General features: G+C 42.2%; 1 protein-coding gene across 2 annotated transcripts in view; it reads right to left on the bottom strand.

Moving 5' to 3' along the window:
- The window catches only part of Fndc3b (fibronectin type III domain containing 3B), a 281,337-nt gene that overhangs the window by 178,141 nt on the left and 75,672 nt on the right, over positions 1 to 27,524 (bottom strand). For both annotated transcript variants that reach the window (XM_069991887.1, XM_069991888.1), the window contains exon 3: positions 23,962 to 24,037. In XM_069991887.1, coding sequence (XP_069847988.1) covers positions 23,962 to 24,037 — 76 coding nt within the window. The remainder of the gene's footprint in view (positions 1 to 23,961; positions 24,038 to 27,524) is intronic.

Here is a 27,524-nt window from a genome sequence, read left to right on the forward strand (position 1 = left end):
ACACACACTCACCCACAAATGCATGTACACTTAAGTGCACATACTCAGAAATGCACATACACACAAATATACACACCCATAAATGCACATGCGCACAAAAGCACACAACCACAAATGCACATACACACAAATGCACGCACCCACAAACGCACATACCCACAAATGCATACACACAAATGTATACACTCACAAATGCATATATACACAAATGCACGTATGCACAAAAGCACACAGCCACAATGCACATACACAAAAATACTGTTACCTACAAATGCACATACACACAAATGCATGCACCCACAAAGGCACGTACACACAAATGCACAAATCCACAAATGCATGTACACAAAATATACATACACATATGGCATACATACACATATATACACAGGCAATCTTCTTGGACTTCCCAACCCTGAATTCATGAAAACTAGCCAACTTTAAGACCATGAACAGACAGGTCACATGGTTAGGGAATGCCTGGTAGTTTTTCCACTTCTGAATGACTTCGAGACATGGTTTCATAATGTGGCCGACTTTATGAAATGATTAACAAAATGACAGTGGTAAAAACATAACAATTTGTACAATGGTAGGACTGAAATTCAGTGTAAAAAACAAAGACTCGCTTTTACTCTGCACAGTACAGAATGACACAGTAAAAATCAATCCAGAATTAAGAGGATAAGATATGGCAATTATGGTCCCATGGAAATACAATGTAATTTGGTGTAGATCATTCAATTACTGAATCAAAACCAAAGAGCTATTCAACAGCACTGTTTACAACCAGTATAAACAAGAGAATCTGCTTGCTTTACATTTCCTTGAACTCACCCTCCCACTTGAACAACTAAACAAACCCTCATTCATATACAGAATCCAGCTTTAGAAAGGCTTTCACTATAGCAGCTAAGGTAAATGTTCCTGAGGAATCTTAAGTACATAACCATAACCAGGAAGGTAAGTAATCACTACAAACTAAAAAAAAAAAAAAATTAACACCACCCTGGTGATGAGATGCTATATTTTCCTATATAGTAGCTTTAATTGTATGTATATTAAAGAACTGGAAGTAAAGCAGTAGTCTCTCATCCTCCTCATTTCCCCCCACCCTCTCCCTCTCCCACCCTTCCCCCTCTCTTCCTCCCTCTCCCTCTCCTCTCCCTGGGGTACTATGATTTGAACTCTGGGTTTTGTACTCATTCAGACTCCTTGTTCAGCTGTCATTCTACCACTTGAGCCAAGCCTCCAGCCCTGCTTTTGACTTTGGAGTCAAAAATTTCACAGACTTTTCTGCCAGGGTTGGTGATACTCCTGACAGCAGCCTCCTAGGTAGCTACTAGCACCTTGCTTTTTTTGTGTGTGTCGGTCCTGGGGCCTGAACTCTGGGCCTGGACGCTTGTTCCTCAGCTCATCAGCTCAAGGCTAGCGCCTTACCACTTGAGCCACAGCGCCACTTCTGGCTTTTTCTGCTTATGTGGTGCTGAGGAATCGAATCCAAGGCCTCATGCACACAAGGCAAGCACTCTTCCACTGAGCCACCTTCCCAGTCCCAGCCCTGCTTCATTTTTATGTCTTAAAGCATACTCAAACCAGCTGACATAAAAATATAACTTGTTCTCTTTTTTTTGCCAGTACTGGAGCTTGAACTCAGGACTTACACTGTCCCTTAGCTTTTTCACTCAATGCCAATACTCTACTACTTGAGCCACAGCTCTACTGTCAGCTTTCTGCCATTTAATTGGAGATAAAAGTCTCAGACTTTGATGCCCAGACAGGTTTTGAACCATAATCTTCAGATCTCAGCCTCCTGAGTAGCTAGGATTACATGTGTGAGCCATTTGCACCTGAATGATACAACATGTTTACACATAGTTTTTTTTATTTAGTTTTATTAGTGTGTATTAGTTGTGCTATTTCTATAATGCACCTGATATACTTTTGATCGATTGCACCTCTTCTACTACTATCATAAGTCCAGGTAGAGTGACTGTGGTATTTTCTTCTCACAGGGGTAATAAATGCTTGTAGATTTATATTTTTAATATTGCCTAAAAAGTCCTTTCACCCCATTTTTCCACAGCTGAAGCAACAGGTTTATCTGTTCTCATTAAGTTAAACATTTAAGATTACTGTTAGGTTTCCCCTCATTAAAAAAAAAGGAAACATCTTCCCTTAGCACAAAATAGTGTCACTGTTTTCAACACCAGGCTCTATCTGGACACTGGCACACATACCCACAGAAAGGTGTCATGCTTTACAGAGCTGGGATTTCTTAAATAGCATGTTATAAACACCTGTGAAGTACTTGATTCATTGCTAACTAATTAGAGACTTCATGCTTCAAGCATCTATCGATCTGGCAACCTAAAAATCTATCTACTCAGAAGTCACAGGATTGAAAACACCCAATGATCCTTCTCACTCAAGTGATCTACTTCTTGATAACATTACCCAGAGTCCACTGCCTGAGGGGCTTCAGCTGCACAAGATAATCTTCTGCTAACCCAATGCCCACTTTAAAAAAGAAAAAAAAAAAAAAAAAGCCCAGAAATTCACTGGGTGAAAAAAATAAAGCAATATAACACTCACAATGATCAAATGAAAACCATGATAAGATGTCACTATGGAGGTGACAACTGACAGCAAACCATTTTAAAATCATTTTTGGAGGAAAGCACTATTCTGTAAAAGTACTTAGCTTGGTACTAGCTAGCAAAGCTGCAATTCCAAAGAATGGATGGACACATACCCAATCACTCATGGCAACAGTGCTAATACCCCAAACCAGGACAATCCGAAAGTTCCTTGAGACTGCAGAAATAACAAGAATAGATGTCATTGAAAAAGTAGTGAGCCACTACACACAGAACCTTTGAAATTAATGCACAGCAACAAAACTTGAAATTAATGCAAAGCAATACAACAGAACGAAGAAAAGTCAAGTGCTGGTGGCTTATGCCTATAGACTTCAAGGATTGAAGTTCACAGCCAGTCCAGGCAGAAAAGTTCATAAAACTTGATCTCCAATTAACCAGCAAAATGCGGGATTAGAGGCATAGCTCAAGTGGTAGAATACCAGCCATGAGCAAGAAAGCTAACCAAGTCCATTAAGTCCTGAGTTCATGTCCCAATGCCAGCATAAAAAAATGTACAGTTTCATATATGACATTCAAAATCAAGCAAATCCAACTACATTTACTGGGAGTAAGGATCCATGTGTTTGTTAAACTCAAAAGCAAATTGAAGCCAAATGATTATCATAAGGGGAATTTACTTTATTTGCTGATGGTATTTATTTGTGTTCACAATAGCAGAGGACTTTTCAATCCTGTCCATTATTTACATTTACCTATACTAAGAACCTTACATTTGTACTATGTGGCCTGAGTGGATGATGTATTTACTTTATAAATATTCTTTATTCATATATTTTAGGCATTTTTATGTGTGTCTGATATGTCTCAATAATAAATTACAAAGATCAACTGTGAGCTACTAAAATTCTTAGGGGTAGCACCATGATTTGGTGAGGGTATGGGTTGAGGAAGGTTCTAGAACACCTCTACTGCAGCTCCAGCCATCCCAGGTGCTAATGGCATGAGCCTGGTATGTCGCCCTGAAGCATGCGTATTAACTGTGTGGTTCCTGAGCAGCAGTGTTCAAACATGTGGTAACTAAGGGGTGACTGCATCATGGTGGCTCTAACCTCATCCTTCCCAGCTTAATGAGCTATTCCCAGGTATGTCCTAGTTGGAGAAAAGTAAGTTGCTGTGGGTGTGTCCTATCCCCAGCCTTCTTATCCTTTCCCCTTTTCCTTCTCCCTACACCTCTCTCTTTCTCTCTCTGTCCCTCTCCCCTCTCCCTCCTTCCTTTCCTCTCTCAAGTTCATTTTCCTCTGTCTTTTTTTTCCCCCAGTCCTGGGGCTTGAACTCAGGGCATAGGCACTGTCCTTGAGCTACTTGTATTAAAGGCTAGCACTCTGCCACTTGAGTCACAGCACCACTTCTGGCCTTTTCTGTTTATGTGGTACTAAGTAATCGAACCCAGGGCTTTATGTATGCTAGGCAAGCGTTCTACCACTAAGCCATAGTTCCAGCTCTCTTCTGGCTTTTTGTCACAGCAACTGAAACCTCACTAATAGTCACTCCAGTGAGCCATACCTTACTTTCAGAAGTATAAACACCAATCTTCTGAAAGGAAAATGCCAACAACACAAAGGATCAAAACATAACACAAAGGAATGAAACATAAAGTTGCAATAAAAAAAAAAAAGCAAGAACAAGTATTGGCAAGGATACAGGAAAAGTAGGCAACCCCTGAGTGCTGGCAGGAAGGTAAGATGGGTGTATACTTTTGGAAAACAACTCCTCCAGAGATTAACATAATTACCACTTGTCCCAGCAATTTCATCCCTGTGCACATACCCAAGAGGAATAAAACACATGTCTCCACAAAAACTAGTACATAAATGCTCATGAATGTAGTAACAGTCAATAAAGTCAAAACAACTCAAATGTCCATAAAATGTAGTCTATCTACTACTGTACAACAGAACACTATCTGGCAATATAAGAAATTAAATAATGACCCATTAAAAAATATATGGATCTCAAAACTATTATGCTGAGTAAAAGAAGAAACCCCACAATTTTATGATTCCATTTATATGAAATGTCCAGAATAAGCAACTGTAGAGACAGAAAGTAGACGCACACCCTCCCTGACCTGGGGGATATGGAAAAAAAGGAAGTGACTGCTGGTGGCTATCCAGACTGCACAGTTACACAGATAGTTACTCTCCAAACTGTCTATACCATGAACTGTGTGTGTGTGTGCACGTGTATGAAGGACTTCTAAAACTGCATAGCAGCCAATCCCTGTCATGAATAACACACAACAGCTCTCAGAAACTGCCAGGCTTTGGTCCAAGACGCACATGTTCGATGGGCCTCTGAGCCTAGCCACAGGTCTGGACAAGCCTAAATGCTACACAAAATGGCTTTGTTTCCAATCCATGATGTGGTCATCAGTAGTCTGTCCACCTGAGGCAGGGCCAGAGCTCAAGGCAGCCTGGAGAAGACCAATTTTATATGCATGCAGAGTGGTGTCACTCTTTTCTGAAGTTCTTTTTCCAGGACTCCCTATGAGAGGAAAATCTGAAACGCACTAAATTCATCAACCAGAGGCTTCCTGTACTTTCTTGACTTCATATGCAGAGAATTTTCTTCCAAACCACACTGGAAAATAACAGGATTGGAAAAGCCATCAGTCAGCTCACCTTCTACCAATACCGATACCCTGGCCAAACTTAGGTGTGAAGGCAAAGAACCTTCAATGGCACTCAACCCTTTTCTTAATTACAATTCTACCCAGGGCAGAGTGGAAGAGTGGGAGAGTGGGAAGATGCAGCCATTCGACTCAATGAGCATATATGAAAATGGAACCAAGTAAATTGAAGGGATGGGTAGGGGTGGGAGAAATAAGGAAGAATGATAGAAGGGTGACGTCGACCAAGAAGCACTGTACTCATCAAGTGACATGCTGAATTAAAATCCCTTTGTAAACTACTTGAAGGATTTGTTTTAATTCAATTCAAAACATAACTAAAAAACTTTAAAAAAAAATTATACTGAGAGAGACAGAGAACAGATAAGTGTTTGCTGGGATTAAGGATGGTGGAAGACAGACAGAGAACAGCTTTACTGGGGTGGCACAGACAAGACTTGGTGAAATACTAAGTTGATATTATAATTGTGGTGGCGATTACACAAATCTGAATAACTTCTGGATTATACCAAGGTCCATTTGACTTTGATAGGAAGATAGAGTTGTACAAGATGTTAAGACTGGAATCACCCTACACATTTTTCTAAGTTTCTGTAAGTTTGCAGTTGTTTTAAAGTGTTTAGACAGGGAGAGATGGGGAGGTGGTAAACACCAGTGGCTTTGGAACTGTCTTCAGCTCCACTTCCACTTTTCCCCACTCATACATTATATCAGTTTGCCAGCCATTCTCAATTTTCATTTCTTCATAATTAAAGATAGTATTAGCTGGCAGCTTAATGAGAATTGAAAAGTACAAAAGAAAAGCACTAGCCTGAATTAAAAAAAAAAAAAAAAAAAAAAAACAGCTAAGGGCTCACCCTGTCCTCAGTTCAAGGTCCCATTCTGGTACAAAAAAAAAAAAAAAAAAAAAAAGGTCAAAGCCAGTCTGGGCAGAAAAGTCCCCATGAGACTCTTATCTCCAATAAACTACTCAAAAAACCCAGAAGTGGCCCTGTGGTTCAACTGGTAGAGCACTTACCTTGAGCACAAAGAGGCTCAGGGACAGAGCCCAGGGCCTGAGTTCAAGCCACAAGACCAGCAAAAAAAAAAAAAAAAAAAAAAAAAAAGGAAAGAGAAAAAGCCCACAAGAGAGCTGGGTGCCAGTGACTGTAATCCTAGCTACTCAGGAGGCTGAGATCTGAGGATCTCGGCTCAAAGCCAGCCCGGACAGCAAAGTCTGTGAGACTCTTATCTCCAATAAACCTCTAGAAAACCGGAAGTGATGCTATGGCTCAAGTGGTAGAGCTCTCGTCTTGAGCTGAAGAGCGCACCAAGCCCCACGACCAACACACACACACACACACACACACACACACACACACACACACACACACACGAGATGGAGGGGGCTGGGACAGATGGGGAGGGAAGATAATGTAAGGGGTGATTCTGATCAAGATGCATTACACACATAAAAAGACATGTTAAATTAAAACACCATGGCACAACTATTTGAATTCAGCAATAAAAAGGGAAGGAGGAGTTTAAAAAGTGGTTCAAAAAAAGTGTTTTAATATAAAGCACAAAAGAAAAAATAAATAAATATAATCCAGGAATCATTTGGAATAAAGTGGCAAGAACTTTTCCAGAATGACAGGAGGCTGTGTGAGCAATGAAGTCACCACTCCACAGACCAGACAGTCCACTTGCAAATGGGACTTTGCTTCTCTGTGGGGAGAATTGCATTGACACAGACGGTATCGCTGTCAGAAGAGTCACACCAGCACAGAGACTGGTGAACCATGCAGGGAGCGCCCCAGAGCAACAGTCACACCTCCATGTAGAACAGGAGACCCTCCAAAGGAAGTAAACCTTTGATGGTCCCCATCTGATGAAAGACATCTCAAAGAACTAATCAAACATTCACCCAGGGAAAGTGCCCTGACCTGAGAGTTGACAGGGTTCATTTCCACATCAAGATCAAACAGATCCATGAGCTGCTTGTTAACCAAGTAGATTCCGGTTGGCTTGCAGAGCCAGCACTTAAAATCTTCCAAGGGCAGCACTTCTCATCTCTCTGTAATCACTTTGTAAGGTGAGGAATCCAAGTTCCATTAGCAAATGACACAAAGGAGCTTTAGCTTTGGCTTGGCAATCTGACACCACCAGGCTTACCTGGCTTCCTCTTGCGTGTAACGGAAATTCCTGTGCCAGTCCCTTGCCAACAACCCAAAGGAAGCCGCAGCCAGCCTTGGGGGGCAACTGCTCATCAAGCTCCATCCTGAACATTTCCTCTCACCTTCAACCCATGCTGGCATGCCCTGTTACTGGGATGGGTGGCCAGTGTGGAAAACAAGACCAATTCTGAGCCAGACAGGGTCAAATCATATTTGAAAAGAAAAGACACCAAACAAATGATGGCTTAAGTTTTTTAATTTAAAACGATTGCATTTGCTTATGCAACTGGTGACAGCAAAACATATGAAACTAAAAAGAACTTAACAATAAAATAAAATAATAAAGCCAAGGGGCTGGGTCATAGCATGGCTTTCCAAGGGCTCTGAAGTTTCATTTAAACAAGCAGTCTCCTGCAAATCTATAATGCAGAAATCATCTTACCTACCAACACATGAAAGAATGGCCACCTCCCATTGCCACCGCTTCCTAATTCGCAGCTGTGCTAGAATAGATTCACCAAGAACATTTTGAAAAAATGGTGCCCCCAAAACACGGGCATGCTAGATTTGTTTTCAAGAAAAGAAAAAAAAAAGTCATGGTATATAATTAAACATACAGCATCTCTACCACTGAAACGGGATTGGCAAATATGGCCAGCTACTTCCTTCCAGCCAGTCACAAAGCTGAAAACTCAGCCTATGATACATGCAGTAACACACACACACACACACACACACACACACACACACACACACACACACACACACACACAAAATCATCAATGACTTGAATTATTTCCTAATTCTACCCATGTACGGTCTATTGGAAACAAAGCATCTTTGCTCAGTGCCAGTGGCTCTCACTTAAAAACTTTGCTACTCAGGAGGCTGAGATCTAAAAATTGCAGTTTGGGGAAGACAAATCCAAGATACTCTTAGATTCCACTAAAAAAGCCAGAAGTGGAGCTGTGGCTGAAGTGGTAGAGAGCCAGCTGTGATCAAAAAGCTAAGGGGCATCAACCAGACCCCAAGTTCCAAACCCTAGTACCAGGAAAGAGAAAGGACTGAAACAGAGACAGATAAGGAAAGTGACAGACAGACATAGAGAGGCAGAAAGAAACAGAGACTCACTAGAACTCAGGCAAGCCTAAATAATGTCTTCCCATTCATACCAGTCTTCTGTCACAAATGCCACTTTAATAAATAGAGACTCCTCTGCCTTCTGCCTATTTCCTTGGCCAGTTTAAGGATTATCTTTGATTAAGTTTTCTTAATAACTTTTAATATCCAGTTTCTGTAACTTAAAACCTTTGCCATACTTCAAACATGTTGATGATTCTCTTTCTTAGTCCCCTCACACTGCCATCTCCGCAACCTCAAACCTCAGCCAGGGAAACCACTGGCATTCTCCTCTCCACTTGTCCCCATCCATGCCTGTGCTGGAGGCAGGGAGACCAGGAGGCTGCTACTCAGCCTCCACTAAGAGACTGGAAAGCCGGGCGCCGGTGGCTCACACCTGTAATCCTAGCTACTCAGGAGGCTGAGATATGAGGATTGTGGTTCAAAGCCAGCCCGGGCAGGAAAGTCTGTGAGACTCTTATCTCCAATAAACCACTAAAAAATTGGAAGTGGCACTGTGGCTCAAGTGGTAGAGTGCTTGCCTTGAGCTGAAGAGCACAGGGACAGCACCCAAGCCCAGAGTTCAAACCCCATGACCGACCAAAAAATAAAACATAAAATAAATAAATAAAGACTGGAAAGGCAGGACACAGGCTCATGGCAATACCACTTCACAACGGGACCTCTGACTGAGGTAATATTCCTAGAAAGAAAACAGGAAAAGTAGACTAGATCTGGGGTTCTGTGGAGTGCAAACTGTATTGATAGCAGGAAAGAAATGCCAACAGTCAATCTCAGGAGAAAGATAGGCAGGTGAGCACAGGGGCTCCACCTGTGGTAAGCACCACTGATATGTGTTGTGTGCTGAGGACCCTCATGAGATTAACTGAAGTAACAGCTCTATAGTAACCTTTTTTTCCTTCTATAATTTTACTTTATTTTTGGAATAGTATTATTTTTAAGTGTTATGATAAAGGTAATGTACAGAAGGGTTACAGTTGCATAAGTCAGGTAACAGGTACATTTCTTTTTGGACAATGTTACCCCTTCCCTCACACTCTCGCAGTTTTTCTTTTCTTTTTGTTATTGTAAAAGTGATATAGAGAGAGGGGTTAGTTACATAAGTCAGGTAATGAGTACATTTCTTTTTTAACAATGTTATCACTTCCTTGTTCTCTCCCAGATTTTCCCTCTCAGCCCACCCACAAGTTATATAGTTCATTTTCACCATGGCGTTTAGAGAGCACCATTGCTGCACTTATTCATACAGATCTCTAGACATTCACACAGTGAGACCAAAGGAGGATACTGTTAGGAGAGGATCACAAAGGCACAAAAGCTATGTGCATAAGATCATATAAAATAGTATTTCCCTTTGTTGTTGTTTTTGTTTTCTTTACCTTCCATCTTGTTTGTAAGTTTATCTGTCTTGGGGGGGGGAGGGTCACAGAAAGGGTAGAACAAAGGGTGAACAAATGCAGCAGTTGATACTTTCCATAGTAACTTTTCACAATGGAAGCCACTGGAGAATGCTAGGGAACGCAGAATTACAGTCCCATCTCATTGTAAAATGCCTTGACACCTTGGCTTTGGGGGTTCTGTCTGTTAGAAGGTGACAGCGAGCTGTCCTTGGACCTTGTAATAGGTCAACTGAGGTGCCAAAGAGAGGTTGGCACAGATGTACCTAATGAACACCCATTGGGAGACTGACACCACCATTGATGGGGACCTCATGGCACGGACCTGCACCTGTGTGGTCTCCCAGAATTCTTTGCTGTTCTTGTAGAGGTGAGAGCGCCTTTCTCACCAAACCACAAACTGCAGTTATTTGGTTTTGAGGGGTTGGGATTTTTTTTTTGTTTTAATATCTCTCTGCATTCCAGCTACAAGATACAGCTGAGAACTCAGATGGCCCCTGCATCAGCAATCCAAGACCCTCAACTGCTCAGTGTGACCTTCTAACGTACCCTCTAAGAAGTCTGGGTCCTCCTGTGCCTCCCCCACCCTAATCTCACACCTACTGATAAGAAAGTCAGCCACTCTGAAAGAAATCCCTGCCTGATGTGGGGAGAGAGGGAGAAGGCATTCTTTGCCCCCTTCCTCCTCCCTTCCTGTAAGAAAGGTATCTATTCAGTACGTATATCTGCAAGGCAAGCCAGGCAGCTGGGTGCTGTCCCTGTTCATTTCTCCTTATCCTGGGGTGACTCATGTTCACACTGAGGCGGCTCTGTTCTGCTGGGCCGGGAGGCCACATCAGCAGGAAGCAGTGCTGGCGGCCAGGTCGCAGTGAGCCGGTCTGGAACAGGGCAGAGGCTGCCTCTGTGGTTTCTTCCCAAGTGCAGGAACCCTGAGCTGCCAGGACGGGGGTGGGGGAAACCTCTGATCGCCTGTGACACGCGCATAGGGGAGACACAAACCTCAGAGTGTAGTGTCCCCATCTACAAGTTCTATCTATAGAGTTCTTTTCCCGCCTCCTCTCTTTCTTGGAGCACTGACGAATGCATCCACGCTCCTCTTTGGTAAAGGCTGGCACTGATCAAGCCAAACCTCCCAGTGGCTCTCTGGCTCCTGAGCAGGATCAGGAATTCTGCAACCCAACCTCCATCTCCGCCCCGATCTGATCTGCAGGGAGCCAGGGTAGGAAAAGACTCATCTCTACTGCAGGCTTTTCTCTCCTGTGCTTACACATTCAATACAGCAAGCAAACAAGTCCTGCCATGCGTCATCCACAGACACCTGAACAAATGACCTCAGGTAGCTGGCTCACAACTCCCATCTCGTTGTCACTAAGAAATGCCACACAGCCAAGCTTTTGTGCTAAACTGCAGGCTCCTGCTCACCAGGGACACCTAAGGGTGTCATAACTGGCTAGGTGTTTTCAGGGATCCTGCAAAAACTGGACCTGTGACTTTTCTCAGACATCTTCCAAGCAGAGGGCTTTCCCCTCTGCTCTTAGGGGAAGAAAAGACAGCCCCAAAGTCTGAAAATACCACATCTGCTAAAGAAAAAGGCCTTTTAAACAGACTGAGTAGAGAGAAAGGATCAAATGATAGAAAGAGGGGTGCTTAAGGGTGATATGTCAAGGAGTGGCAGGGGTGAGAACAGACAGAAAACAACACAACCCGCCCACTTTGGAAAATCAAAGGCCCCTCCCTTCCTAACAGTTCTAGAGCTGCTGAGCTATTTCCAAAAGAAGGCATTAGAGCCCCATGCACACAGGAACCCCAAACCTAATGGAACATGACTCAAGGGAGTCTCGAGCCATACAGGCATAAAGAACAAGTCAGGAAAGGAGGAAAAAACCCACAATGAGCCATTACCCAGTGGGGCTGCAGAACCGACATTTTCTGTGGAGAGAAATTAGTTGCAAAAACAAATCAAATCAAAGCTGAGCACAATGGCACTTGTCTGTAATCCCAGCTACTCAGGAGACAAAGATAAGAAGAATGCCATTCAAGGGCAGACCAAGGCAACAACAGCAACAACAAAAAAAATGGGTTTCTTGTTTTTTTTGTTTTCCTTTTATAGGTATTAGAACTATGGCGACATCAAAGGTACTTTATGGTATTATTAAAATTTTGTAAAAATAAACGAAGAAGTGTAACCTCCTATCTGAACTCTCAATGGTCACTTCCTATCTCATCTTTACACAGGTATTACACATCCATACGTGATATGCCTCCAGCTCCTCTACATATACAAGAAAATCAACATTACATTATGCTACCTGTTACTGTCCTGAAAGCCAAATACTTCAGGCTGAATAGCTGCCATGTGTTTTAACTAAATACAGAACAATTTTCACAGAAGAAAAGTACCTTGAAAAATTGAAACTTTAAAAGTATCTCAAAATTTAAAACCAGAAAGGAAAAAGAAATTGGAAGGTGGGCAGAATTTTGGAAATTACCTGCTTTGACCTATACTACTGAACATTCAGGAAACCTCGGGGATTGATGGGTCGGAGCTGAAGGAAACCAACTTTAATCTATAACAGAAGGTTCTATTCCTCTCCTCAGAACCAGAGGGGTTTGTCAACTTTCCATTTAAAAGGGAAAATAAAACTTAAGCCAGGAATTAGTAACTCACGCCTCTAGTCCTACCTACTTAGGTAGCTGAGATTCAAGGATTGCTGTTCAAAGCCAGCCAGAGCAGGAAGTCTATGAGTCTCTGATCTCCAATAAACTACTCAGAAAAAGCTGGAAGTGGTACTGTGGCTCAAGTGGTAGAGTGGTAGCTTTGAGCAAAAAGAAGCTCATGGACAGCCCTCAGGACCAAAAAACAAAAAAAAAACAAAAACAAAAACAAAACACCCTTAATGTACCAAACCAAATTTTATTGTATGAATCCAAGTTCAATTATCTTTGATGGAAAGTAATTTAAAAAGCCTTTCACAATGCCAGATGTTGGCAATTTATATCTGTAATCCTAGCTACTCAGAAGACTGAGATCTAAGGATCACGGTTCAAAATCAACCCAGGCATCTATGAAGCTCTCATTTCCAGTTAATCAGTAAAAAGCCACAACAGATGTGTGGCTCACACAGTAGAGCACCAGCCTTGAGTTAAAAACGCAAGCAGGATTGTAAAGCCCTAAGTTCAAACCTAAGAACGAATGAATGAATGAAAGAGAAAGAAAGAAAGAAAGAAAGAAAGAAAGAAAGAAAGAAAGAAAGAAAGAAAGAAAGAAAGAAAGAAAGAGAAAAAGAAAAAGAAAGAGAAAGAAAAAGAAAAAGAAGGAGAAAAAGAAAGAGAAAGAGAAAGAGAAAAAGAAGGAGGGAGGGGAAGGAGGGAGGAGGGAGGGAGGAAAGGAAGAAGGGAGAGGGAGGGAGGAGAAAAGCATTACACAGAAAAGACTGGCTGTGGAAGGTGCACAGTTAATAAGATTTGTATCAATGAGAGGAAATGGGTTTGCAAATACTTAAAAGTCCAGATTAGCAAATCTTTCTCTCCCTTCCTGTTGAGCCACTTCCTGCATCTCCTTAATTTTCCAGAGGGTTTTTTTTAATATGCAGCTCCATTACTTTAAAAAAAATCCATTTTCATCAAAGTCTATTCCATGTAATTGCTCGCCTTCTAACCAGTTGGGTATGGCCCAGAAACTGGGAGAATGCACCTGTTGTCCTGAGTGGCTTGGGCTGGTGGCTGGCATTCTATTCACTTCTGAAGAATGTTAATTGCGGATACCAGTATGCCAGGTGCACAGAGGGGCAGAGAATGATCAATGAACTCCAGTCACAGATGGAACCAGCTAGAGACTCAGAGAGAGGGCCTCCGTATTGTCGTTCTTTGTAATAATCAGCAATTTCACCCTCACAACAGATTTTTTCCAACAGGGCTCAAAGTTCTAAGCTTCTACAATGGTTCTCTGTCCATGTGAAGAAAAAAAAAATCCAGAAAGAGCATGTGTCTAATCCTGTTTTGTATGTTGTCATGGAGGGATGGTTTGACCTTGGCTGTCCCTTGTAGCCTGCCTCTCTCCTCTGTCCCTGGGGCAAAGGCTCTAAGTCCCAGGTCAGTTATGGGTGCTGGGTGGGGACCCCCATCTACTCTGCCCTGAGTCACTTCCTTGGCTCCATAGCACGCACTGACATCTTCCTGTTTCTTTAGAATACTTTACAATATGAAGCCAGCTCCTACATGGGTCAGCCTCGTTCTGATTCTTCCCTTGGCTCTTCCTGTCCTGTACTGGACTCCACTGCCTACGTGTACTTGGTTGCTCCATGAATGCAGCAATGTGAGACATTATCTCCCCACAGAAACTTTCATATTTGTACATGGTGACTAATTCAGCAGTCTTTTTGTTGAACTTTACAATACCACTAGGATATCTTTAGAAAACCATTTTATTTGCAATATGTAGAAAAACTAATTCCCAAGAAAATGTTCCTTTAGTTAGGAGATAGAAACTGAAAACTATACCAATCAATCCTTTGATAACAGAGTCCCAATTTAAACCTCAATTCATGAGATGAAAAAGGGAGGGCTAGTTAGGAAGCTGAGATCAGAGGATCATGATTTGAAGTCAGTCTGAGCTATGCTGGACTTTCTAGCACACAGGCCTAAGTTCAAATCCCAGTATAGGAAAGAAGGAAAGAAGGGAGAGAGGGAGGGAGGGAGGAAACAAACTTCCATGTGTGAACTTAGGAACAGTCTTTAAGCCAGATGTTTTCTTATTTTTCTGCCTTTCCTGTCATTTTTCCATTGGCCCATTGTGGGACTAAGCTTAATTCTGAGAATCTTCTCTTTCATGGCTTGTCCAGATTCCCTTCTTCAAAAAAGCACCACCTCCACTATCCCTATCTCCCTTCACTGAGCACTCTGGCACCAGAGACATCAATATCACTGGGGAACCCACCACCAAGGCCCTGCCCACTGTGGGCCTGAGTCTAAAACCCTTAGGTAGCCGGAACCAGCAACTGTGCCTATCCAGATGATGCCTATCCATGGTAACAGGAGAACCAAGCTGCTGCCTGGTAGGCTCCTCAGGGTAGGGTACCTGAGGTCACACCACGGGTTCAACCATATCCTGTGGGAACCAACTCAGACACCAACATTTTTCCTGGACATCTACATCACTCAATGTCCCGATCTATAAAGGTAAAAGGAAGGGGAAGCAACAGGTCAATCCAATTCAATCATAAAGCAAATGGAAACAAGGGCAGGCGCAGTGTGTCTGCTGTTCTCTGCCTCCCTTGTCTTCAAAATTAGGCCCCTTCTAACCACGTGAGGATAGAGAGGAAAGCAGACCCACATCATACACCAACTGTGCCAGTGTCCGGATGGGAGACTTCCCACCTCCAAAACAAACCACAAGAAATAACTCTCTGCTGCTTAGAAGCCATCCAGCCAACTTTGGTGCCTGTGTTAGAGCTGCCCAAGCAGGCTGCAGCAACTAGACAGGGAAGTCACTTCCCATGGCTTCGACTGCTTCGGTGTACTGGCAGGGCACTGAGAAGTGAAGATACAGCAATGCCGTCTGGAAAAATTCCATTCCATTCGCTTCTTTAAAGACACTTCTAACATGACTTTTTCTACTTCAAGCTGTGTTAAGAATAGGGGTATAAAAAATACAGGAAAAAAAAATAATACAGCAAGCGCTGGCAGACAACAAGTTGTGAAACAGCATGTGGTAAATGGCTGTGGCAATGTCACAGCCTGTGCCCCTCTGAGTCACTGGTATGCCAAGGTCTGCAACACTAGAACAACTACAAGCAGTATCTTCAGAGCCAATGCTGTACTCCTCCATCCACCAGCCTGAGAGGCAGAGGGTGTACAAGACACACGGCTGAAAGAGTGTTAAACATATTGCCCTCAAGAGTTTAGGCTGAAACATGAAGACATCTAAAAGAGTCCTAGTAACACACAACCATGGGGGCCCTCATTCTGAGATACTTTAAAGTGACAGGTCATAAAAATAAAAGCTATTGCTGGGCACGAGTAGTTCATGCTCGTAATCCTAGCCCCTTGAAAGGCTGAGATCTGAGGATCACAGTTTGAAGACAGGAAAGATTGTGAGATTCTCATCTCATGGGGAAAAAGTCAGAAGTAGAGCACTAGCTATGAATGGAAAAGGCTAAGGGACAGTGCTCAGGCCCTAAGTTCAAGCTCCAGAAACAACACCAGAATGCTTTAAAAAACAAAAAACAAAAAACCAGACATTCAATATGAAATCATACTCATAATGATCCAAAGCTTAACAACAATTCTTATTTACTGGGAACTTTGTTCACAGTGTTTTCTACATTGTATCTCAGTTAGTTCCCACAGTTATCCTTCAAAGTGGCTATTACTCTAATTCTAGAGAAATGAAAACCGATATGCAAAGCAGTGATTGTTTTTACAATATAACATAGGTGTTTCTCTAAGCCAGGCCTTCTCCCTCCAGAACCTATAATGATCTCATCAATAAATACACCTTACTAACCCTTAGCACTACCGAAGAGCATGATACACTAAATGAAGAATAAAGGAAGCACTCAATTTGGTAGAAATGAGACAAGACCTTCAGAGTACAGGAGCTGCTACTGGGAACATGGGAAGATTCTAAAAGCATGTATGGCTATGGCTGTTCACGCATGACATGAGAATTAACAGCTATAATCCAGGGGAAAAAAGCCACAAGTAAAGCTGCAATGAAGACCAGCCCCACCTTAAACACATGCCGCAGTGAACTCCCTGTTTTCTCTACAATCCCAACTCTGATCAGTACACAAAATGCATACGGAAAGGGTTGAACCAGGATCACCATTACCAAGACTACTTTGAGTAAGCCATGAACAGGCCGGAACTTTGGCTGATTTCCACACATAGGATAGTAAGTCACAGCCCTCAATTAATCATGTAATCTCTTTAGGAAAACACTGATTAGCAGAGCTGTGTGCAACCATAGATGACACTGAAACTGACAATGACGATGATGAGAATGATGGACATAAAGAATGTCTGGCAATCCTATAAGAGATGTGCAATCACTGTCTCTATTTTACCAGAACAAACTGGGGCTAAACCTCTAAACATCAGTCCAGTGATGTTTTACTCTGGTAACTTTATAATTCTGATAATTCACCATGAGATCTTCCAGCAAATCAAACCACTAGAACTCAACTTGGCAGAAAAAAGAAAAAGAAAATCTGATGATACAACACTTGGTGAAGGGTCTGTCTAAGTGGTTTAAAATTCCATAATTATGCAAACTTAAGGAGACAAAAAGAATCAAGATAACTGGGAAAGGCAGGAAGAGAGAGGCAAAGGGCACTAAGTACCTCCCCTGGGAGGGACTCAGCATTGTCTGGGGCAGTACCACAGTTTGGCACAGATGGAACCCAGCCTATGATAGTACTTGATCCCTTTCACTGGATCCATAACTGGACTCCATACTAGACATCCATCAGTACTTATCAGTCCTGGCCAAAAAACAAAAACAAAACAACAGCAACAACAACAAAAACCCAGTAGCAACAAGCTACTATTTGGATACCAGCCTAAGAGTTCAGTGCATGGAAAGCCTATTGTACCAAATAGCTATGCATCCACCAGTTCCTGTTTGGAGGAAAAACTAAATCATAGATACAAAAGAAAAACTAACACTTCAAGGAATCATGTGGGCTCCAAAGCTAAAGTCAGTTTTCTCCAATATTTCATGGGGAGATACAAAGGAAAATCGAAGAAAACCTTAAAAGCAAAAACATGCTCACATACACAAAGGTTGACTTGTCATGAAGCTAGCCCTGAGGAGGTACAAAGTGGGCTGGAAAGCAAGTGGAAAGTTTTCATTCACACTCAGACTCTCTTGACTTCAAGATCCCTGGAGAAATGTAAACTGATTATCAGCAAATACAGCTTTAGATTAATCAGAAAGATGGGCATGGCATTGAGGCTCACCTGGGCAAAAGAGTTGCCATTTTCAGTTCTATGAAAATTTTTAGTTCACACAAACATTTCAGTGTATTAGCCATCCTTCTTGCAAAACCCCAAATGCAAAATAAGTGGGTTTTTAAAGCAGTTTCTTGTGTAATAAAGCAAGCTCCCACATCTAACCTTGTAACAGAGATAGCTCTATTTATAGTAAGGATACTCTGCAAATAGTTAACTACCACGAAATAACCATCAATTCTATGTCCAACATGATGAAAAATGAAGAGGTATTTAATGTATACTTATGCTAATGACTTCACTTTCAAGCTCCTAAGATTTTTTTTTTCAATCAAACTTTTGTTACATTTAAGCCAAGGCAAGGGTTCAACCAAAAGACTTCATCTGGCACAGTTCCTGTGTTCTGGGTTAAAAAGGTAGACCACCCACTATCCCAGTTACTCAGGAGGCTGAGAGCAGAGGATCACGGTTTGAAGTCAGCCCAGGACAAAAAGTTTGTGACATTCTAATGTATAATTAACCAGCAAAAAGCCAGAAGTGGAGGTGTGGCTCCAGTGGTAGAGTGCTAGCCTTAGAGTGAAAAAGCTATGGGAACACAAGGCCCTGAGTTCAAGCCCCTCTACCAGCATTTAAAAAAAAAAGAAAGAAAGAAAGAAAAAGAAAAAGAAACAGGAAAACCCAGAAGCTCCGCTTTTGAAATTATGGTCTACCTAGCTCATAAAACAAAGCTGTGATACCATTCATGACTTTCCCACATAAACAAAGCCAGAGACAAACTGAGTTTCCCATGATCTGTCATAAAATTCTTACAAAGAATGACAGGCCAGTGTTTTAATCTGTCAAGCAACTTTATTAAGCGAAGTCAATGCACCAAATTAAAAAAGAAAAAGTAACGCTAAGTCCCTGTGTCACTGTGAATGCTGAGTGTTCACAGAAGTGGTGCAGGCGACAGATGAGGAAGTGAGGGAGCATGAGACAGCACTGGGTGGCGTCATTCACTGACTCCCTTCCCTCACCCACTCTCACAACACGAATCACACACAGAGGTGAAGAGGAAAGAGAAGAGAGCTGTCCATTCAAACAGCTCCAAAGCTATGGCTGACTCCAAATAGATTCTCTTACGTGTCCTTTTAAGCACACAATGGCTGTTCTCTAGTCATTTCCAGGTCTCCACTAACTTAAGTTAGTGGAGTAAATAGTATTGCAAAAGATATTCTAAGTAATTCTGGACAAAACCCATTTCCAACTAGTCTTTCACTGTTGTTATTGATTAAAATGATGGCGCTTCTTTCTAAGCAATTTGCTTTTGCTTACTCTACCTGTTTTCTACAGGCTCATATGGCATATAACAATTGGAAAATGTAAAAGTTCATTATTCATGTAGGATCATTATGAAAGTTCTTTAGAACTTCAACATGTTTCTGTAAAGCAAACAAGTGTGCTTCAACCATATGATTTGAATTGTTTATTTTTTATACCAGTACTGGAGCTTGATCTCCATTCTCACTTTGCTTTTCTCCTTCAGGGCTGGTACTCTAACAACTTCAGCCATGTGATCTACTCCTGGCTTTCTGGTAGTTAATTGGAGGTTACAGTATCTCAGATTCATCTGCCTGGGGCTGGCTTTGACCTGGGATCCTTAGATCTTACCTCCTGAATAGCTAGGATTACAGGCATGAGCCACTAGCACCCAGGGTGATTTGAAGTTTTTAAATTGGATAGACGTATAACTAACCGCTAAGATGTTAACCACTAGAATGGTAAGAGTTAAAGAAGGACTGCCACAGCTGGCAGAGAGGCAAGCTGGTCAGGAGTAGACAGAAATGGCCATCAGGCTGTCTAGAGCTGGATATCAGGCTGGAGGGCTGGCTGTTTCCAGCCACAGCCGACTGCAGAGTAATCTGGGGTGAAGGAAAGATTTACACACAACCAGACTATGGAGTATTACCTCTCCCCATCTCCTCCCAAGCCAGAGGAAGGAGGTCAGGATGGACTGCAGTGATCTGGAGGGCTCTGGGAAGAGACAGACCTAGATCCTTCCAGGAAGTGGGGTGTTTGTTTTGGCCAAAGGATTTCACAGGGAACAGAGAAATGGCCCAAATAGAAAGATGGCATGTGTGGACAGGAAGGAAGGCTGCTCTGCTGCTCTGCCAGTGCTCGGCCCAGACAGGGACATGAAAATAATGAGAGCCACAGCTGCCCTCTACGAATTCCTGACTTCAAGCAAAAGCAGGGAGACTCTGATTGATGGCTCTTTTTCCTAATAATTAGCTCGCTCTCCAATTCCACCTGGCCAAGAAATGAAAACACTTTTGTCTAGGATGTCATAGGTATATGTAACCTCCAAATAAAAGTAAACCCTGCCCTTTTGTGGCCCCTTCATGACTCATGTTTCATGGAAAATATTGAGAAATATTCCATTAGAAATGAATCTGCTGTCCTAGCATATTGTATGTTTCCTGTGTTTTTCTTCCTTCATTATGACCAAGGATATTCTCGTGGAAACAAAACCCTTTCTTAACCAAACATCCATATTCTTCAATGCTAAACTGGTCTTAACTGCTGAGGAGCCTTCAAAGACATCAAGATGAGCTCCTAGGGTCTTTCTAGTGCTGTGACAATGTCTTAAAAAGCCATTAGACTGAAAGATGGAACTACAAACAAGGGGGTGGGCCTTATCTGGTATGGTTTCAAAGTTTCCAGGAAGGGCCAGGAACCAGCCCTACTTTCAACCACCCACTGTTCCAAAAGCAGTGTCTAGCCTGCTGGCCAGTGTTGCCAAAGCAAAGTTAGGAGGTTGACAGTTACAACCATGGCGCAAGCAATGAGTCTGCCTTCCAAATTTCCAGGAAGGCCACCAGCAACCACTTACCTTGCTCACCTTGCCCCAACTCAAAAGCAACCATCAAAAACAAAAACAAACAAAAAGCACACTCCCGTCAGCTGCATTCTGCTAAATTCAGCCCCTGCAAAAATTTCACCAGATCCCCTACAATGACTCAATTTCTAGCTCTTTCCTAATAGACTTTGACAAAGCACACAGGCGAAGACTACCTCTGCTGTTCCAGCTCTCCGCTCTTGGGATTCTGCCTGCCCTGCAGCTGGAGCTGAAGCCCCACTAGGGAACTGCGCCCTCTCCGAATCTAAGCCCAATCCTGACTTTGTGCAGAAAGGATTTAGGTTAGAAAGCAATACCTCCTGCATTCCCAGTCCAACCCCAAGCCAGTAAGTCCATCTTACTGTATTAACAAGGTGTCCATCGACACTACACACTGCTCTGAGAACCAGCTCTGTCTCTCCCTGACCCTCTTCACATCCTACCCAGAATCCTGTTTCTCTTCAACCTGAAACCCACCACGCTCTGGTCACATACCTGAAGAAAATGGGCATCCTCCCACTGCAACCACTGGCTTTTTAAAACTCTGTGCCTGACCTGTTACATGTTAGTGGCAGGCCATGAGTCCAGAGGTGAGGCTCCCACCACCACAGTCCTTCCCTGACTCTAGCAGCGCAGCCCATGGCCTCTGGCTCCTGTTCCTTCTCACTCTGCACTGGGCCATGTCAAGAAACAGGGCCAGGTGCCACCAGGCCCGAAATGAAGATATTAACTAAGAATCTGGATCCTCAGAAGAGAACAAAGACTAGGAAGGCTGGGAGAGACCAAGATAACAGGCTTCACAATTCGACTGCAGTCAAAGCCATTTCTGAAGTCACTGGAAGGGTGTAAGTGTCACTTATCTCCCAGTATCATCATGAATAAATACAGAGCTCCCTTTGTGAACGCAGCAATATACTTGCAACATTTCCTGCCGAGTGCACCCGCTCCTGACATGAACTCAGAAGATAAAAATGAGGGAGAGGTTAACTCCATGAATACACACACGCATGTATACACACACATACATTTATACACCCACGCTTATCCAAAACTGAACTCAAGGCGGGCACTGGTAGCAAACACCTGTAATCCTACTTACTCAGAAGACTGCAGTTCAAAGTCAGCTTAAGAAGACCAATCCTAGAGACTCTTAGCTTCAATAAACCAGAAAAAAAAAAAACACAGGAAGTGGGACTTTGACTCAAGTGGTAGAGAGCCAGACTTCTTTAATTAAAACGCCAAGCAAGAACACAAAGCCCTGAGTTCAAGTCCCTTGCCAACACACACACACACACACACACACACACACACAAAGAAGTGAACTCAGCTGATTTTGAAGGCTAGATTTCATTTCTGCTGATCCATGGAGCAATTTGCTTTTATGGCTTCTAAGCCCCATGTTGACTTGTACAGGGACACATAGTCTACCTATAAATTGACGGGACTCTAACACTACCATAAGCAGAAGATAAACTGCTTTCTTACTGGGTGAGAAATTTGCTTTGTTCCACATAGGTAGCTTTCCATCTGGTTTTCCTACAGAATTGTTTTTAAAAGAGATACAAAGTAGATGTCAACAATATTCATTTATTATAGTACTATAAGTAGGCAGAAGATCCCATCTCTTATATGACTTTAAAGCATTTCTTTCCTCTCGAGGTTATTTTTCATTAGCAAAGAATGGGTTTCATTTTTAAGTGGTTTCAAATACCAACGATCAATTTCAGGGACACTATGGTTAGAGAAATGGAGTAGGTAGAAATCATTAATCAAATGATTTAATCATTCAGCTTAAATACAATTCAAACTCATCAGGCTTGGGTCTTCAAAAATCCATTCTTTTAAGTTTTGGTGGGTTTTTTTTTTTTTATTATTTTGTATCAATACAGAAGTACTGCCCACAAAGCATGCTGTCTTGTTAGGCAAAGCAAGTTCCACATGAGAGGCAAGTAAAACTGACGGTCATTTCCTCTCTTTTTTTTTTCCCACACTGGTAAGCCAGTCCCACTAATACAAATAATCCTCTGCTCAGATTCTGCTTCAATCAATAATTAGCACAGGCCAATATTTGGGACATAATCCCAACCACTGTCAGAAAGAGCTACCCTGTCACAAGCCATGCCTTCTAACAATGTTTATAGACCAATCACAGATCTGCAGTGACTTTCCACCCAGAATTCTACATGGGCCAGAGTTACTTCACCCATTTCTCTCTAAAAAAAAAATGTAAAGGAACAGCATAAGGCTGGGAAGGTGGCTCAGTGGTAAAGTGCTTGCCTTGCATGCCTGAGGCCCTGGGTTGATTCCTCAGCACCACATAAGCAAAAAGAAAAAAGCTGGAAGTGGCGCTGTGGCTCAAGTGGTAGAGCGCTAGCCTTGAGCTGAAGAGCTGAGGGACAGCGCCCAGGCCCAGAGTTCAGGTCCCATGACCGGACCCCAAAAAAAAAAAAAAAAAAAAAAAAAAGAAACAGCATAAGTATTCCATGAACGTCTTTGGCGTTGCATCTTCAACCCATGCCCAGCCTCCCCGACACCTGCGGCTGATCTAGGTGAGAAGATTTGGGAACAGGCTCAGTGTAGTCTGGACCTACTGACCCCTCAGGGTTCTTAATCATTCTGATAAAGCCAGTTGCTATCATTAAAGCCCTTTACCCCATCTGCTAAACAAGATGTCCATTTAACAGAGAACAAGAGAAATTTTCTACTAATAGCCACCCCCTACCAAAGTAAGTGGTACCAGTAACCACTCAACTACACCTGTTGCAGATCTACCTGCGCCTATGCTTTACAACAACTGGACCCCTGGCTCACACCCTCACTTTAGAAACTTGAGAGGCCAGGGCCCATGGACATAGCAAAGCCACACCTAAATCCCAGATCCACAGAAACTGACATCATGCATGGGGGTGTTATAGGCATCTATAATTTGAGGTGATTTGTTAGCAGTAAATAAGATCTAGATTTTGCTAGTAAGTTCATCATTTGTATATTAGACTATTTGACAGGGAAAAAAAAGAACAGATATATTTTATTTCTAGAAGAAAGTCAGATAGATGCACCAGAAAGAAAAAAACACTTCTTTATATTCCTTCTTCAAAACAATAAGGGATAAACACTTTGCTTCAAATAGCAAAACTTTCCTTACCCTGGATGCACTGAAGAGTCCCGTCCTCAGCTCGGATTGTGAAAGTCTCTCCTGGATTGACTTGAACGAGAATAACCTGCCAAAACAACACCACAAGTTCAGTTTATTACTAGAGCGCTGGGGGCTTCAAGCTTCATTATCTTCCCTGAGGGGCCACGGAGTATGGAGCACACACCCTATACCAGCAGAAAGCACAGAGTATCCATCTTAAATGCTGCTCACATTTGCATTGAAAAACTAAATTTGTTGACGTTGCTTAGGTTAAATAGCTTTAAAAAGCTCAATCGTAAGTAAAATTTTTGTTTTGAAAGCACACTATTTTTTCTCACTAATGAGTATAGACACAAGACTTAAAAGAAAAAAGCGATGAGCTGAAGAGCGCAAGGACAGTGCCAGGTCCAGAGTTTGAGCCCCATGACCAACAACAAAAGAAAAGAAAAAAGAAAAGAAAAGAAGAGAAGAGAAGAGAAGAGAAGAGAAGAGAAGAGAAGAGAAGAGAAGAGAAGAGAAGAGAAGAGAAGAGAAGAGAAGAGAAGAGAAGAGAAGAGAAGAGAAAAAAGAAACAAGTGAAGAACTATACTTTCAAAGGTAAACTTTGAAATGGGGCTTTGACCTAACACTGATTTCTGCTTCCTACCAAACCTGGGCTATTTGATTCTACTATGTAACAATAGTAAGTAATTGGGCTGGGAAGGTGGCTCAGTGGTAGCGTGCTTGCCTTGCATGCATGAGGCCCTGGGTTCGATTCCTCAGCACCACATAAGCAAAAAGAAAAAAGCCGGAAGTGGCGCTGTGGCTCAAGTGGTAGAGTGCTAGCCTTCAGCTGAAGAGCTGAGGGACAGCACCCAGGCCCAGAGTTCAGGCCCCACAACTGGACCCAAAAAAAAAAAAAAAAACAATAGTAAGTAATTCACAGAAATAAAAGGGCTCAGCTGGGCATATAATCCTGACTACTCAGGAGGCTAAGATGTGAGGATTGTAGTTTGAAGCCAGCCCAAATAGGAAAGTACATGAAACTTGTACGTCCACGAAATAGCAAAAAGGTAGAAGTAAAGCTAGAGCTCAAGTGGTAGAGTGTCAGCCTTGAGTGAAAAAGTGGCCAGGCCCTGAGTTCAAAGTCCCAGTACCAATATCCACTACCACCCCCCCAAAAAAATCAATTTTATGTATCTGTCTTACAAAACTCCTTATTGAGATCAAAGTCATTTCCTCTTTAAAAACTAAATCATTACTATCTTTGTATTTCACCTTTTCTACTCATTCACCTTAGAATTCACTGCTGAAATAAAAAAGAATTCACTGCTGAGATTTTATGTTTAACATTAGAAAATAGATGAATTTGGGCAAGAAAAAAACATCAGGATTACTCAAGGAAAAGGAGTGTAAGACTTATTCCTGGCAAGTCTCAATATTTTGGCTGATAAGTTATTTGAAGGTAATTTATTTTTTCTGGACAATAGGAATGTCAATAATCTTTCAGGCTTCAACATTCAAACTCATACCAATACAAACACCAAATGCCATTACAAGACCTCAAGAAGAAATCTTGTCAGATCTTTAGCGCAACTGAAACATGTCCATTGCTTTCCTGTAAGTTCACTTTTAGTCATTCTTTTAACTCAGGAAGTCACCTGAGTTTTTTTTTTGGGGGGGGGTTGAGTTTTTGCGTGGGGTGGTGGGTTGTTTTTGTTTTTGCTAGTCTTGAGGCTTAAACTCAAGACCTGGGCACTGTCCCTGAGTTTCTTTTGCTCAAGATTAGCACTCTACCACTTGAGCTAGCACTGACTTCCAGCTTTTTCTGTTCATGTGTTACTGAGGAAGCAAATCCAGTTTCATGCATGCTAGGTAAGCACTCTACCACTAAGCCACACTCCCAGCCCCTCACCTGAGTTTAAAAACAACAACAGCAACAACAACAACAACAAAACTTTGTTTTTACATATAGAGTACACTTTACTATAATGGCATAAACCACACTGCATTGATTACTTCTTTTTTTCCATGTGTATACATGTATCAATGATGTAACAAGTATACATTTAACATAACACTAAATTCTTTGTTAGAACAGTTCAAGGATCATGTGAGGAAGTAACATAGAAATCTTTTCATTTTCATGTCTTCTTCCACTCTTTGTTCCCCCGTCTTCCAAATGCCTTATTTGAATTAGGGAAGGGAAGGGGAACAACAGAATGTGGGACAAAGGACAAGGGGGAAACCAATGCAACAGCAATATACACAAGGTAATATATTGGAAATGATCTGTACAACTTTCAGGGGGGGAGGGGGAGGGAAAGTAGGAGAAAAATGAGGGATGGAGTAACAAGTTTGACAAGGAAAGTGCTCATTACCTTACATATGTAACTGTAACCCCTTTACACATCACCTTGACAATCAAAAATAAATGAAATTTAAGAAAAAACCCACACTTCAACAAGGAAAATCATACTTTTTTTAAAAGTCCTTAGACAAATACTAGCATCACCCTAAAAGAGCAAAATCCCTCTGCTCTGTGTCTAAAGCTCTAGGGATAAGCTCATAATAAATGTCTGTGGAGTTAGTCAGGGGAAAAAAAGCTGATAGACATCAAAACTCTGGGTCCCAGATTCTCTTTGACAAATCTCAAACTTATTTACTCTCTCCTACAAATTGTCAGACAATGTGTCCTCAACCCTGGTTGACAACCAGGGTTGTCAGAAAGTTCTAGGAGAAAAGAGAGAGGATTTGTGAATGTGGGATATGCTCTGGATTGTCACACTGCCTACCATACTACACAGAAAGGGCCTGTGACCAGTCCTCAGGCATCACTGTCACCAAGGCCAGAGTAAAAACACAGGCCCCCCTCTACTCCTGACCACTGCCCCACTTCCTCAAGGGAGAAAAATAAAGGGAAGAGGGCTTTTAAGCATCCCTAAAATACCTCTCTTCAGATGTCTGGTACGAGTAATTTTCACTGCTGCTGAGTTGCTATGGCAACCAGATTGTGATCTCCCAAGGTCCCTCAGAAACCAGGCAAATCTCCTGTGTCCCAATACCAATTTCTTTTAGTAAGAGCAAAAGGTCACTATTTGAATAAATGGTATTCATCTTGGCACCAAGAGATATTTTTATTTTAAGAAGAAAGCACTGCATTGTACCAAGAGAAGCTGAGTACCTTGCAGCTTTTGCTGTCAATAAGCAGAGGAAAAAATAAAGTTTTAACACACCAGCCCAATGAATGGTCTGGACAACAGACATGAATGGGTCAGCAGCAGCCCCAGGCATCTGTAGTCTTGAAGACAGGAGTCACGCCCTGGCAGACAGGGAGCACTTAATCTCTGTATCACACAAGTCTCAGTCAGTACCCCTTCCATCCTTCACATGCAGAGATAACTGTTACAAGGTTCTCTTAAACACAGAATATAAAATATGACCTTGCTGTCCAAACCACATCATCTTTTCTTATGGCAGGGGGCAGGGGGCAGGGCGGGGAGGGGATGCTGGGGCTTGAACTCAAGGCCTCATTAAGAGGTTTTTGTTCAACACTGGTGCTCTATCACTTAAGCCACACCTACACTTCTGGC

The sequence above is a fragment of the Dipodomys merriami genome, unplaced genomic scaffold (genome assembly GCF_024711535.1).
Source record: "Dipodomys merriami isolate MVZ:Mamm:240054 unplaced genomic scaffold, mDipMer1.0.p SCAF_40, whole genome shotgun sequence".
NCBI classification, from domain to species: Eukaryota; Metazoa; Chordata; class Mammalia; order Rodentia; family Heteromyidae; genus Dipodomys; species Dipodomys merriami.